The 15000-nt window shown below is 44.6% G+C and overlaps 1 protein-coding gene and 1 non-coding gene across 2 annotated transcripts in view; both read right to left on the bottom strand.

The window, feature by feature from the left end:
* Nucleotides 1-15000, bottom strand: part of LOC112241182 (huntingtin-like) — a gene marked incomplete at its 3' end in the record, with an annotated part of 111621 nt that overhangs the window by 53378 nt on the left and 43243 nt on the right. The window contains 7 exon segments of the mRNA XM_042315072.1: nucleotides 7964-8042; nucleotides 8333-8507; nucleotides 8510-8555; nucleotides 9793-9870; nucleotides 11897-12007; nucleotides 12590-12717; nucleotides 14590-14710. Coding sequence (XP_042171006.1) covers nucleotides 7964-8042; nucleotides 8333-8507; nucleotides 8510-8555; nucleotides 9793-9870; nucleotides 11897-12007; nucleotides 12590-12717; nucleotides 14590-14710 — 738 coding nt within the window.
* On the bottom strand, nucleotides 9630-9759 carry LOC121844692. The gene has a single exon (XR_006082118.1).

Consider the following 15000-nt stretch of genomic DNA (forward strand, 5'->3'; position numbering starts at 1 on the left):
TCAGAGTCACCATGAGTTATCTAACCACTCAGTCACCATGAGTTATCTAAAGTCACCATGAGTTATCTAACCGCTCAGAGTCACCATGAGTTATCTAACCGCTCAGAGTCACCATGAGTTATCTAACCGCTCAGAGTCACCATGAGTTATCTAACCGCTCAGAGTCACCATGAGTTATCTAATCAGCTCAGTCACCATGAGTTATCTAACCGCTCAGAGTCACCATGAGTTATCTAACCGCTCAAGTCACCATGAGTTATCTAACCGCTCAGAGTCGCTCAGAGTCACCATGAGTTATCTAACCGCTCAGAGTCACCATGAGTTATCTAACCACTCAGAGTCACCATGAGTTATCTAACCAGAGCTCTAAGAGTCACCATGAGTTATCTAACCGCTCAGAGTCACCATGAGTTATCTAACCGCTCAGAGTCACCATGAGTTATCTAACCGCTCAGAGTCACCATGAGTTATCTAACCGCTCAGAGTCACCATGAGTTATCTAACCACTCAGAGTCACCATGAGTTATCTAACCGCTCAGAGTCACCATGAGTTATCTAACCGCTCAGAGTCACCATGAGTTATCTAACCGCTCAGAGTCACCATGAGTTATCTAACCGCTCAGAGTCACCATGAGTTATCTAACCACTCAGAGTCACCATGAGTTATCTAACCGCTCAGAGTCATGAGTTATCTAAGTCAGTCACCATGAGTTATCTAACCGCTCAGAGTCACCATGAGTTATCTAACCGCTCAGTCACCATGAGTTATCTAACCGCTCAGAGTCACCATGAGTTATCTAACCGCTCAGAGTCACCATGAGTTATCTAACCATGAGTTATCTAACAGCTCAGTCACCATGAGTTATCTAACCGCTCAGAGTCACCATGAGTTATCTAACCGCTCAGAGTCACCATGAGTTATCTAACCGCTCAGAGTCACCATGAGTTATCTAACCGCTCAGAGTCACCATGAGTTATCTAACCGCTCAGAGTCACCATGAGTTATCTAACCGCTCAGAGTCACCATGAGTTATCTAACCGCTCAGAGTCACCATGAGTTATCTAACCGCTCAGAGTCACCATGAGTTATCTAACCGCTCAGAGTCACCATGAGTTATCTAACCAGAGCTCAGAGTCACCATGAGTTATCTAACCGCTCAGAGTCACCATGAGTTATCTAACCGCTCAGAGTCACCATGAGTTATCTAACCGCTCAGAGTCACCATGAGTTATCTAACCGCTCAGAGTCACCATGAGTTATCTAACCGCTCAGAGTCACCATGAGTTATCTAACCGCTCAGAGTCACCATGAGTTATCTAACCGCTCAGAGTCACCATGAGTTATCTAACCATGAGCTCAGAGTCACCATGAGTTATCTAACCAGCTCAGAGTCACCATGAGTTATCTAACCGCTCAGAGTCACCATGAGTTATCTAACCACTCAGTCACCATGAGTTATCTAACCGCTCAGAGTCACCATGAGTTATCTAACCGCTCAGAGTCAGAGTCACCATGAGTTATCTAACCGTCACTCAGAGTCACCATGAGTTATCTAACCGCTCAGAGTCACCATGAGTTATCTAACCGCTCAGAGTCACCATGAGTTATCTAACCGCTCAGAGTCACCATGAGTTATCTAACCATGAGTTATCTAACAGAGTCACCATGAGTTATCTAATCTAGTCACATGAGTTATCGCTCAGAGTCACCATGAGTTATCTAACCGCTCAGAGTCACCATGAGTTATCTAACCGCTCAGAGTCACCATGAGTTATCTAACCGCTCAGAGTCACCATGAGTTATCTAACCGCTCAGAGTCACCATGAGTTATCTAACCGCTCAGAGTCACCATGAGTTATCTAACCGCTCAGAGTCACCATGAGTTATCTAACCGCTCAGAGTCACCATGAGTTATCTAACCGCTCAGAGTCACCATGAGTTATCTAACCAGAGTCACCATGAGTCACCATGAGTTATCTAACCGCTCAGAGTCACCATGAGTTATCTAACCGCTCAGAGTCACCATGAGTTATCTAACCGCTCAGAGTCACCATGAGTTATCTAACCGCTCAGAGTCACCATGAGTTATCTAACCGCTCAGAGTCACCATGAGTTATCTAACCGCTCAGAGTCACCATGAGTTATCTAACCGCTCAGAGTCACCATGAGTTATCTAACCGCTCAGAGTCACCATGAGTTATCTAACCGCTCAGAGTCACCATGAGTTATCTAACCGCTCAGAGTCACCATGAGTTATCTAACCGCTCAGAGTCACCATGAGTTATCTAACCACTCAGTCACCATGAGTTATCTAACCGCTCAGCGTCACCATGAGTTATCTAACCGCTCAGAGTCACCATGAGTTATCTAACCGCTCAGAGTCACCATGAGTTATCTAACCGCTCAGAGTCACCATGAGTTATCTAACCGCTCAGAGTCACCATGAGTTATCTAACCGCTCAGAGTCACCATGAGTTATCTAACCGCTCAGAGTCACCATGAGTTATCTAACCGCTCAGAGTCACCATGAGTTATCTAACCGCTCAGAGTCACCATGAGTTATCTAACCGCTCAGAGTCACCATGAGTTATCTAACCGCTCAGAGTCACCATGAGTTATCTAACCGCTCAGAGTCACCATGAGTTATCTAACCGCTCAGAGTCAGAGTCACCATGAGTTATCTAACCGCTCAGAGTCACCATGAGTTATCTAACCGCTCAGAGTCACCATGAGTTATCTCTAGTCACCATGAGCTCAGAGTCACCATGAGTTATCTAACCACTCAGAGTCACCATGAGTTATCTAACCGCTCAGAGTCACCATGAGTTATCTAACCGCTCAGAGTCACCATGAGTTATCTAACCGCTCAGTCACCATGAGTTATCTAACCGCTCAGCTCAGAGTCACCATGAGTTATCTAACCGCTCAGAGTCACCATGAGTTATCTAACCGCTCAGAGTCACCATGAGTTATCTAACCGCTCAGAGTCACCATGAGTTATCTAACCGCTCAGAGTCACCATGAGTTATCTAACCGCTCAGAGTCACCATGAGTTATCTAACCGCAGAGTCACCATGAGTCACCATGAGTTATCTAACCGCTCAGAGTCACCATGAGTTATCTAACCGCTCAGAGTCACCATGAGTTATCTAACCGCTCAGAGTCACCATGAGTTATCTAACCGCTCAGAGTCACCATGAGTTATCTAACCGCTCAGAGTCACCATGAGTTATCTAACCGCTCAGAGTCACCATGAGTTATCTAACCGCTCAGAGTCACCATGAGTTATCTAACCGCTCAGAGTCACCATGAGTTATCTAACCGCTCAGAGTCACCATGAGTTATCTAACCGCTCAGAGTCACCATGAGTTATCTAACCGCTCAGAGTCACCATGAGTTATCTAACCGCTCAGAGTCACCATGAGTTATCTAACCGCTCAGAGTCACCATGAGTTATCTAACCGCTCAGAGTCACCATGAGTTATATCTAAGTTATCTAACCGCTCAGAGTCACCATGAGTTATCTAACCGCTCAGAGTCACCAGAGTCACCATGAGTTATCTAACCGCAGAGTCAGAGTCACCATGAGTTATCTAACCGCTCAGAGTCACCATGAGTTATCTAACCGCTCAGAGTCAGTCACCATGAGTTATCTAACCGCTCAGAGTCACCATGAGTTATCTAACCGCTCAGAGTCACCATGAGTTAATATCTAACCACTCAGAGTCACCATGAGTTATCTAACCGCTCAGAGTCACCATGAGTTATCTAACCGCTCAGAGTCACCATGAGTTATCTAACCATGAGCTCAGAGTCACCATGAGTTATCTAACCGCTCAGAGTCACCATGAGTTATCTAACCGCTCAGTCACCATGAGTTATCTAACCGCTCAGAGTCACCATGAGTTATCTAACCGCTCAGAGTCACCATGAGTTATCTAACCGCTCAGAGTCACCATGAGTTATCTAACAGTCACCATGAGTTATCTAACCGCTCAGTCACCATGAGTTATCTAGTCACCATGAGTTATCTAACCAGAGTCACCATGAGTTATCTAACCGCTCAGAGTCACCATGAGTTATCTAACCGCTCAGAGTCATGAGTTATCTAACCGCTCAGAGTCACCATGAGTTATCTAACCGCTAGTTATCTAACCTCAGAGTCACCATGAGTTATCTAACCGCTCAGAGTCACCATGAGTTATCTCAGAGTCACCATGAGTTATCTAACCGCTAACCAGAGTCACCATGAGTTATCTAACCGCTCAGAGTCACCATGAGTTATCTAACCGCTCAGAGTCACCATGAGTTATCTAACCACTCAGAGTCACCATGAGTTATCTAACCGCTCAGAGTCACCATGAGTTATCTAACCACTCAGTCACCATGAGTTATCTAACCGCTCAGCGTCACCATGAGTTATCTAACCGCTCAGAGTCACCATGAGTTATCTAACCACTCAAGAGTCACCATGAGTTATCTAACCACTCAGAGTCACCATGAGTTATCTAACCGCTCAGAGTCAACATGAGTTATCTAACCGCTCAGTCACCATGAGTTATCTAACCGCTCAGTCACCATGAGTTATCTAACCGCTCAGAGTCACCAGAGTCACCATGAGTTATCTAACCGCTCAGAGTCACCATGAGTTATCTAACCGCTCAGAGTCACCATGAGTTATCTAACCGCTCAGAGTCACCATGAGTTATCTAGTCACATGAGTTATCGCTCAGAGTCACCATGAGTTATCTAACCGCTCAGAGTCACCATGAGTTATCTAACCGCTCAGAGTCACCATGAGTTATCTAACCGCTCAGAGTCACCATGAGTTATCTAACCGCTCAGAGTCACCATGAGTTATCTAACCGCTCAGAGTCACCATGAGTTATCTAAGCTCAGAGTCACCATGAGTTATCTAACCGCTCAGAGTCACCATGAGTTATCTAACCGCTCAGAGTCACCATGAGTTATCTAACCGCTCAGAGTCACCATGAGTTATCTAACCGCTCAGTCACCATGAGTTATCTAACCGCTCAGAGTCAGAGTCACCATGAGTTATCTAACCGCTCAGAGTCACCATGAGTTATCTAACCAGAGTCACCATGAGTTATCAGAGTCACCATGAGTTATCTAACCGCTCAGAGTCACCATGAGTTATCTAACCGCTCAGAGTCTCATGAGTTATCTAACCGCTCAGAGTCACCATGAGTTATCTAACCGCTCAGAGTCACCATGAGTTATCTAACCGCTCAGAGTCACCATGAGTTATCTAACCGCTCAGAGTCACCATGAGTTATCTAACCGCTCAGAGTCACCATGAGTTATCTAACATGAGTTATCGCTCAGAGTCACCATGAGTTATCTAACCGCTCAGAGTCACCATGAGTTATCTAACCGCTCAGAGTCACCATGAGTTATCTAACCGCTCAGTCACCATGAGTCACCATCAGAGAGTTATCTAACCAGTCTCAGAGTCACCATGAGTTATCTAACCGCTCAGAGTCACCATGAGTTATCTAACCGCTCAGAGTCACCATGAGTTATCTAACCGCTCAGAGTCACCAGTGAGTTATCTAACCGCTCAGAGTCACCATGAGTTATCTAACCGCTCAGAGTCACCATGAGTTATCTAACCGCTCAGAGTCACCATGAGTTATCTAACCGCTCAGAGTCACCATGAGTTATCTGAGTCACCATGAGTTATCTAACCGCTCAGAGTCACCATGAGTTATCTAACCGCTCAGAGTCAGAGTCACCATGAGTTATCTAACCGCTCAGAGTCACCATGAGTTATCTAACCGCTCAGAGTCACCATGAGTTATCTAACCGCTCAGAGTCACCATGAGTTATCTAACCGCTCAGAGTCACCATGAGTTATCTAACCGCTCAGAGTCACCATGAGTTATCTAACCGCTCAGAGTCAGAGTCACCATGAGTTATCTAACCGCTCAGAGTCACCATGAGTTATCTAACCGCTCAGAGTCACCATGAGTTATAGTCACCATGAGTTATCTAACCGCATGAGTTATCTAAGAGTCACCATGAGTTATCTAACCGCTCAGAGTCACCATGAGTTATCTAACCGCTCAGAGTCACCATGAGTTATCTCTAGTCACCGCTCAGAGTCACCATGAGTTATCTAACCGCTCAGAGTCACCATGAGTTATCTAACCGCTCAGAGTCACCATGAGTTAGTTATCAGAGTAACCGCTCAGAGTCATGAGTTAGAGTCACCATGAGTTATCTAACCGCTCAGAGTCACCATGAGTTATCTAACCGCATGAGTTATCAGAGTCACCATGAGTTATCTAACCGCTCAGAGTCACCATGAGTTATCTAACCGCTCAGAGTCACCATGAGTTATCTAACCGCTCAGAGTCATGAGTCACCATCAGAGAGTTATCTAACCGCTCAGAGTCACCATGAGTTATCTAACCGCTCAGAGTCACCATGAGTTATCTAACCAGCATGAGTTATCAGAGTCACCATGAGTTATCTAACCGCTCAGAGTCACCATGAGTTATCTAACCGCTCAGAGTCACCATGAGTTATCTAAACAGAGTCACCATGAGCTCAGAGTCACCATGAGTTATCTAACCGTCAGTCACCATGAGTTATCTAACCGCTCAGAGTCACCATGAGTTATCTAACCGCTCAGAGTCACCATGAGTCACCATGAGTTATCTAACCGCTCAGAGTCACCATGAGTTATCTAACCGCTCAGAGTCACCATGAGTTATCTAACCACTCAGAGTCACCATGAGTTATCTAACCGCTCAGAGTCACCATGAGTTATCTAACCGCTCAGTCACCATGAGTTATCTAACCGCTCAGAGTCACCATGAGTTATCTAACCGCTCAGAGTCACCATGAGTTATCTAACCACTCAGAGTCACCATGAGTTATCTAACCGCTCAGTCACCATGAGTTATCTAACCGCTCAGAGTCACCATGAGTTATCTAACCGCTCAGAGTCACCATGAGTTATCTAACCACTCAGAGTCACCATGAGTTATCTAACCGCTCAGAGTCACCATGAGTTATCTAACCGCTCAGAGTCACCATGAGTTATCTAACCGCTCAGAGTCACCATGAGTTATCTAACCGCTCAGAGTCAGAGTCACCAGTGAGTTATCTAACCGCTCAGAGTCACCATGAGTTATCTAACCGCTCAGAGTCACCATGAGTTATCTAACCGCTCAGAGTCACCATGAGTTATCTAACCGCTCAGAGTCACCATGAGTTATCTAACCGCTCAGAGTTATCTAACCCATGAGCTCAGAGTCACCATGAGTTATCTAACCGCTCAGAGTCACCATGAGTTATCTAACCGCTCAGAGTCACCATGAGTTATCTAACAGAGTCACTCAAGAGTCACCATGAGTTATCTAACCGCTCAGAGTCACCATGAGTTATCTAACCGCTCAGAGTCACCATGAGTTATCTAACCGCTCAGAGTCACCATGAGTTATCTAACCGCAGAGTCAGAGTCACCATGAGTTATCTAACCGCTCAGAGTCACCATGAGTTATCTAACCGCTCAGAGTCACCATGAGTTATCTAACCGCTCAGAGTCACCATGAGTTATCTAACCGCTCAGAGTCACCATGAGTTATCTAACCGCTCAGAGTCACCATGAGTTATCTAACCACTCAGAGTCACCATGAGTTATCTAACGGCTCAGAGTCACCATGAGTTATCTAACCGCTCAGAGTCACCATGAGTTATCTAACCGCTCAGAGTCACCATGAGTTATCTAACCACTCAGTCACTATGAGTTATCTAACCACTCAGAGTCACCATGAGTCGTCTAACCACTCAGTCACCATGGCAACCATATGATTCACCTTGTAATATGACTCATGTATTAGAGCTGTACCGCGTGTGTGTGTGTGTGTGTGTGTGTGTGTGTGTGTGTGTGTGTGTGTGTGTGTGTGTGTGTGTGTGTGTGTGTGTGTGTACCTTGTCTCCTCTCTGTTTGGTCACGTTGGTGATACTGGATCTCAGCTGGTTGGACACCTTCTGCATTACATCAAACCACCTGATGGGGACAGATACAAGGAGGGGAGAGATGTGAGTGTGAGTGTGTGTGTATGTATATAACCCTGGTGTGTGTGTGTGTGTGTGTGTGTGTGTGTGTGTGTGTGTGTGTGTGTGTGTGTGTGTGTGTGTGTGTGTGTATAACCCTGTGTGTGTGTGTGTATATAACCCTGGTGTGTGTGTGTGTGTGTGTATAACCCTGTGTGTGTGTGTGTGTGTGTGTGTGTGTGTGTGTGTGTGTGTGTGTGTGTGTGTGTGTGTGTGTGTGTGTGTGTGTGTGTGTGTGCCCACCCTGACGCGTCCTGCTCCTGCTCAGCCTGCACCATGTTCCTGAGGCTGGCGTCGGCCAGGGCCTGAGTGAAGTGTGTGTAGGGAGCCATGAAGCAGTAGTGATAGAGGCCAGGTCTCAGGCTGGACGAGCCCAGACGGAGAGCCTTCCCCTGGGATCGACTAGGACCGCCCTGGCCCCCTCGTACTGGGAGGCTAGATTGGTACCAAACAACGTCTTCAATAACTGGCGGGAGAGAGGACAGGGGTTGAAATGGTACCTTAACGTTCCCATAATTCCCTGGGTTTTCCAGAAACACGATTTGCAGATTCCCAGATATTGGAAGGAATAAATCAGGATATTCTGGGAATGTTAACATTGTTCAACCCTAAGGTGACAGGATATTAAAATCACACACACCAGACTACCGTCTTATCCCTCAAAGCACACCTCTCTCTCTCTCACACACTGACCCCTCTCTCTCTCTCACACACACACTGACCTCTCTCTCTCTCTCACACACACACACTGACCTCTCTCTCTCTCTCACACACACACACTGACCCTCTCTCTCTCTCACACACACACTGACACCCTCTCTCTCTCTCACACACACACACTGACCTCTCTCTCTCTCTCTCTCACACACACACACACACTGACCTCTCTCTCTCTCACACACACTGACCTCTCTCTCTCTCACACACACTGACCCCTCTCTCTCTCTCACACACACACTGACCTCTCTCTCTCACACACACTGACTCTCTCTCTCTCTCACACACACACACTCTCTCTCTCTCACACACACTCTCTCTCTCTCACACACACACTGACCTCTCTCTCTCTCTCTCACACTGAACTCTCAGGATCTCACAGATCTCACACACACTGACCTCACTCTCTCACTGCTCTCACACACTGACCTCTCTCTCTCTCTCCACACACACTGACCTCACTCTCTCTCACACACTGACCTCTCTCTCTCTCTCACACACTGACCTCTCTCTCTCACACACACACACACTGACCTCACTCTCTCACTGACCCTCTCTCTCTCTCACACACACACACACACACTGACCTCTCACACACACTCTCTCTCACACACACACACACTGACCTCTCTCTCTCTCTCACACACACACTGACCTCACACACACTGACCTCTCTCTCTCACACACACACTGACCTCACCCTCTCTCTCACACACACACACTGACCTCACCCTCTCTCTCACACACTGACCTCACTCTCTCTCTCACACACTGACCTCTCTCTCTCTCACACACACACAAAGTCTCTTCTGAACGTTAGTGTTTTGTATAGAACCATCGCACAGGGAGACCGATATCTCTCAGTCCCTGTCGGCAGGTACCAGTCTCACTCTGTGGTGAGTCTTAGAGACTACAGTACACTGACCAGTACAGTAGTCATTACACTGACCACCACACAGACACACACACACACACACAGTACAGACCTGTTGAACACAGACCGTGGCCATCAGAGGTTCTCTGGAGAAGCAGAGTTTCAGGTAGCTGAGGATCTCTTCCACACACTGATGGATCAGACAACAGTAATCAATACATCATTATACTTTACAACTACTAACTAATCAATACATAATTATACTATACAACTACTAACTAATCAATACATCATTATACTATACAACTACTAACTAATCAATACATCATTATACTACAGCTATTAACTAATCAATGCATCATTATACTACAGCTATTAACTAATCAAAACATATTATTATACTATACAACTATTTAACAATAATCATTATACTACAGCTTTAATCAATACATCATTATACTACAGCTATTAACTAATCAATACATCATTATACTACAACTACTAACTAATCAATACATCATTATACTACAGCTATTAACTAATCAATACATCATTATACTAACTAATCAATACATCATTATCTAATCAATACAACTATACTACAGCTAATCAATACCATTATCTAATCAATACATCATTATACTACAACTATGAACTAGTATCTAATCAATTTGTCATTATACTACAACTACTAACTAACTACTATCTAATCAATACATCATTATACTACAACTATTAACTAATCAATACATCATTATACTACAACTACTAACTAATCAATACATCATTATACTACAGCTATTAACTAATCAATACATCATTATACTACAACTATCTAATCAATACATCATTATACTATACAACTACTAACTAATCAATACATCATTATACCACAACTATTAACTAACTACTATCTAATCAATACATCATTATACTACAACTACTAACTAATCAATACATCATTATACTACAACTATTAACTAATCAATACATCATTATACTACAACTACTAACTAATCAATACATCATTATACTATTAACTAATCAAACTATTAACTAATCAACTACTAACTAATCTAATTATCAATACATCATTCAATACTACAGCTATTAACTAATCAATACATCATTATACTACAGCTATTAACTAATCAATACATCATTATACTACAGCTATTAACTAATCAATACATCATTATACTGACAACTACTAACTAATCAATACATCATTATACTACAACTATTGAACTAGTATCTAATCAATACAACATTATATACATCATTACAACTATTAACTAACTACTAGCTAATCAATACATCATACATTATACTACAGCTATTAACTAATACAATATACTACAATCTAGCTAATTATACTACAACTACTAACTAATCAATACATCATTATACTACAGCTATTAACTAACTACTAGCTAATCAATACATCATACTACAGCTATTAACTAACTACTAGCTAATCAATACATCATACTACAGCTATTAACTAATCTACTAGCTACAACTATTCAATATCATCATACTACAGCTGAATTAACTCAACTACTAGCTAATCAATCCACATCATACTACAGCTATACATACATGTTTACCTTGTCCAGCATGTTTATGTCTCTGTGTCCAGCGTGGCCATCTCTAACTCTTATGAACATGCAATAAGAGATCTCAATACTCTTATGAACATGAATAAGAGTGATCTAACTCTTATGAACATGAATGAACATGAATAAGTGATCTAACTCTTATGAACATGAATACAGAGTGATCTAACTCATTATGAACATGAATAAGAGTGATCTAACTCTTATGAACATGAATAAGAGTGATCTAACTCTTATGAACATGAATAAGAGTGATCTAACTCTTATGAACATGAATAAGAGTGATCTAACTCTTATGAACATGAATAAGAGTGATCTAACTCTTATGAACATGAATAAGTGATCTAACTCTTATGAACATGAATAACCTTATGAACATAGTGATCTAACTCTTATCTTATGAACATGAATAAGTGATCTAACTCTTATGAACATGAATAAGAGTGATCTAACTTATGAACATTATGAACATGAATAAGTGATCTAACTCTTATGAACATGAATAAGTGATCTAACATGAATAAGTGTTAACAACAGGTTTCTAGGAGGTGTATTGAACATGAATAAGGTGATCGCTTATCTCACCTTTCCGATGACCTTTCCGATGTCGTGTAGCGTGGCCATCTCTAGCAGCTGAGACAGAACGTCCAACGTAGAACGCAGGAACCCTCCGAACTTCTCGTTGGTGCTGTGGAGGTCCAACGTAACCTAGGAAACACAAAAACAACAACATAAAGAAACCAAGTGTAGTCAGTGAACACAACTGCAGTTCTATGAAGTATCAGAACTCATGTTGGTTATTTTACACTTTTAAAACATCCAGGTTGACTATTCTGATATTTCAGTGATTCAGAAAAGACGAACTCCAAGAGTCTAATGTGTAGTTGATGACTAGGAGTGTGTGTGTGTGTGTGTGTGAGTGTGTGAGTGTGAGAGTGTGTGTGTGTGTGTCTATGTGTGTGTGTGTGTGTGTGTCTATGTACCTTATAGTTGTGTGTGTGTGTGTGTGTGTGTGTACCTTATAGTTGGTGTTTGTGTGTGCGCGTGTGCGTGCGTACCTTATAGTTGGGGTGTGTGTGTGTGTGTGTACCTTATAGTTGTGTGTGTGTGTGTGCTTGTACCTTATAGTTGGTGTGTGCGTGTGTGTGTGTGTGCGTACATGCGTACCTTACCTTATAGTTTGTGTGTGTGTGTGTACCTTATAGTTGGTGTGTGTGTGTGTGTACCTTATAGTTGGTGTGTGTGTGTGTGTGCGTGTACCTTATAGTTGGTATGTGCGTGCGTGCGTACCTTATAGTTGGTGTGTGTAGCTTTGAGGACGTCGTACAGTTTGAGGTAGGTGGGTAGATGATAGAAGCTCCCCAGGGTTGTGGACTTGTTGACGTTAGCCGTGGACCCCGAGCTGTCCGCTGGCCTGCCTGCTCACAAACAGGTCATGAAGAGAGGGATCTTTGTGAAGCCCTGGGTTACGTATCCTTCACACACCTTTGACTGAAATCGTTCATTAACGAAGGACTAAGAAACGGACTGTTAAAAATAATCAGATTGGTCAGACTGGTCAGACTGATTAGACTGGTTAGACTGATCAGACTGATCAGACTGGTCAGACTGGTTAGACTGGTTAGACTGGTTAGACTGGTCAGACTGGTCAGACTGGTTAGACTGGTTAGACTGGTTAGACTGGTCAGACTGGTCAGACTGAGTAGACTGGTCAGACTGAGTAGACTGGTCAGACTGAGTAGACTGGTCAGACTGGTCAGACTGATTAGACTGGTCAGACTGAGTAGACTGGTCAGACTGGTTAGACTGGTTAGACTGGTCAGACTGAGTAGACTGAGTAGACTGGTCAGACTGATTAGACTGGTCAGACTGATCAGACTGGTTAGACTGATCAGACTGGTTAGACTGGTCAGACTGGTCAGACTGGTTAGACTGGTCAGACTGGTTAGACTGGTCAGACTGAGTAGACTGGTCAGACTGAGTAGACTGGTCAGACTGGTTAGACTGGTCAGAATGGTCAGACTGGTTAGACTGGTCAGACTGATTAGACTGGTCAGACTGATTAGACTGAGTAGACTGAGTAGACTGGTCAGACTGAGTAGACTGAGCAGACTGGTCAGACTGGTCAGACTGGTTAGACTGAGTAGACTGGTCAGGCTGGTCAGACTGAGTAGACTGGTCAGACTGGTCAGACTGATCAGACTGGTCAGACTGATTAGACTGGTCAGACTGATTAGACTGGTCAGACTGAGTAGACTGAGTAGACTGGTCAGACTGGTTAGACTGGTTAGACTGGTCAGACTGAGTAGACTGGTCAGACTGATCAGACTGATTAGACTGGTCAGACTGGTTAGACTGGTTAGACTGATTAGACTGGTCAGACTGGTCAGACTGATTAGACTGATTAGACTGGTCAGACTGGTCAGACTGGTTAGACTGATTAGACTGGTCAGACTGGTCAGACTGATTAGACTGGTCAGACTGATTAGACTGGTCAGACTGGTCAGACTGGTCAGACTGATTAGACTGGTCAGACTGGTCAGACTGGTCAGACTGATTAGACTGGTCAGACTGGTCAGACTGGTTAGACTGATCAGACTGGTCAGACTGATTAGACTGGTCAGACTGAGTAGACTGGTTAGACTGGTCAGACTGGTCAGACTGATTAGACTGGTCAGACTGAGTAGACTGGTTAGACTGGTCAGACTGGTTAGACTGATTAGACTGGTCAGACTGATTAGACTGGTCAGACTGGTCAGACTGAGTAGACTGGTTAGACTGGTCAGACTGGTCAGACTGGTAGACTGGTCAGACTGAGTAGACTGGTTAGACTGGTCAGACTGGTCAGACTGATTAGACTGGTCAGACTGGTAGACTGGTTAGACTGGTCAGACTGGTTAGACTGATTAGACTGGTCAGACTGATTAGACTGGTTAGACTGGTCAGACTGGTCAGACTGGTTAGACTGGTCAGACTGGTCAGACTGGTCAGACTGGTCAGACTGATTAGACTGGTCAGACTGGTCAGACTGGTCAGACAGATTAGACTGGTCAGACTGGTCAGACTGGTCAGACTGGATCAGACTGGTCAGACTGATTAGACTGGTCAGACTGGTCAGACTGGTCAGACTGGTCAGACAGATTAGACTGGTCAGACTGGTCAGACTGGGTACGTATCCTTCACACACCTTTGACTGAAGTTAAAAAGAATCCGTTGTTTCTATGAAGCTTAAAGTCGCTGTTTACATGTTTCCTACAGAGCAGAAGTCGTCAGGAAGTGGACTACTGTACCAGTGTTGGTCTCGCTGCCTTTCTTAGGGCTCATGGGAATGGTGCTTGGCTCTGCTACCTCCTTGCCTTTCCTTCTGATGGGGCTGAGGGAGGGAGCGTTGGCTAGGGACGGCAGGGTGGCCTGGAGGGACAGAGAGGAAAACACTGAGGGAGGGTGGCCTGGAGGGACAGAGAGGACAACAGGGACGGCAGGGTGGCCTGGAGGGACAGAGAGGACAACTGGGGAGACAGGGTGGCCTGGAGGGACAGGAGGACAACACTGAGGAGGGAGCGTTGGCTAGGGACGGCCTGGAGGGGACAGAGAGGACAACACTGGGGAGGGTGCGTTGGCTAGGGGACTGGCAGGGTGGCCTGGGGGACAGAGAGGACAACACTGAGGGGAGAGCGTTGGCTGGGGGGAGGGTGGCCTGG

Source organism: Oncorhynchus tshawytscha, unplaced genomic scaffold (assembly GCF_018296145.1).
Source record: "Oncorhynchus tshawytscha isolate Ot180627B unplaced genomic scaffold, Otsh_v2.0 Un_contig_5117_pilon_pilon, whole genome shotgun sequence".
Taxonomy (NCBI): domain Eukaryota; kingdom Metazoa; phylum Chordata; class Actinopteri; order Salmoniformes; family Salmonidae; genus Oncorhynchus; species Oncorhynchus tshawytscha.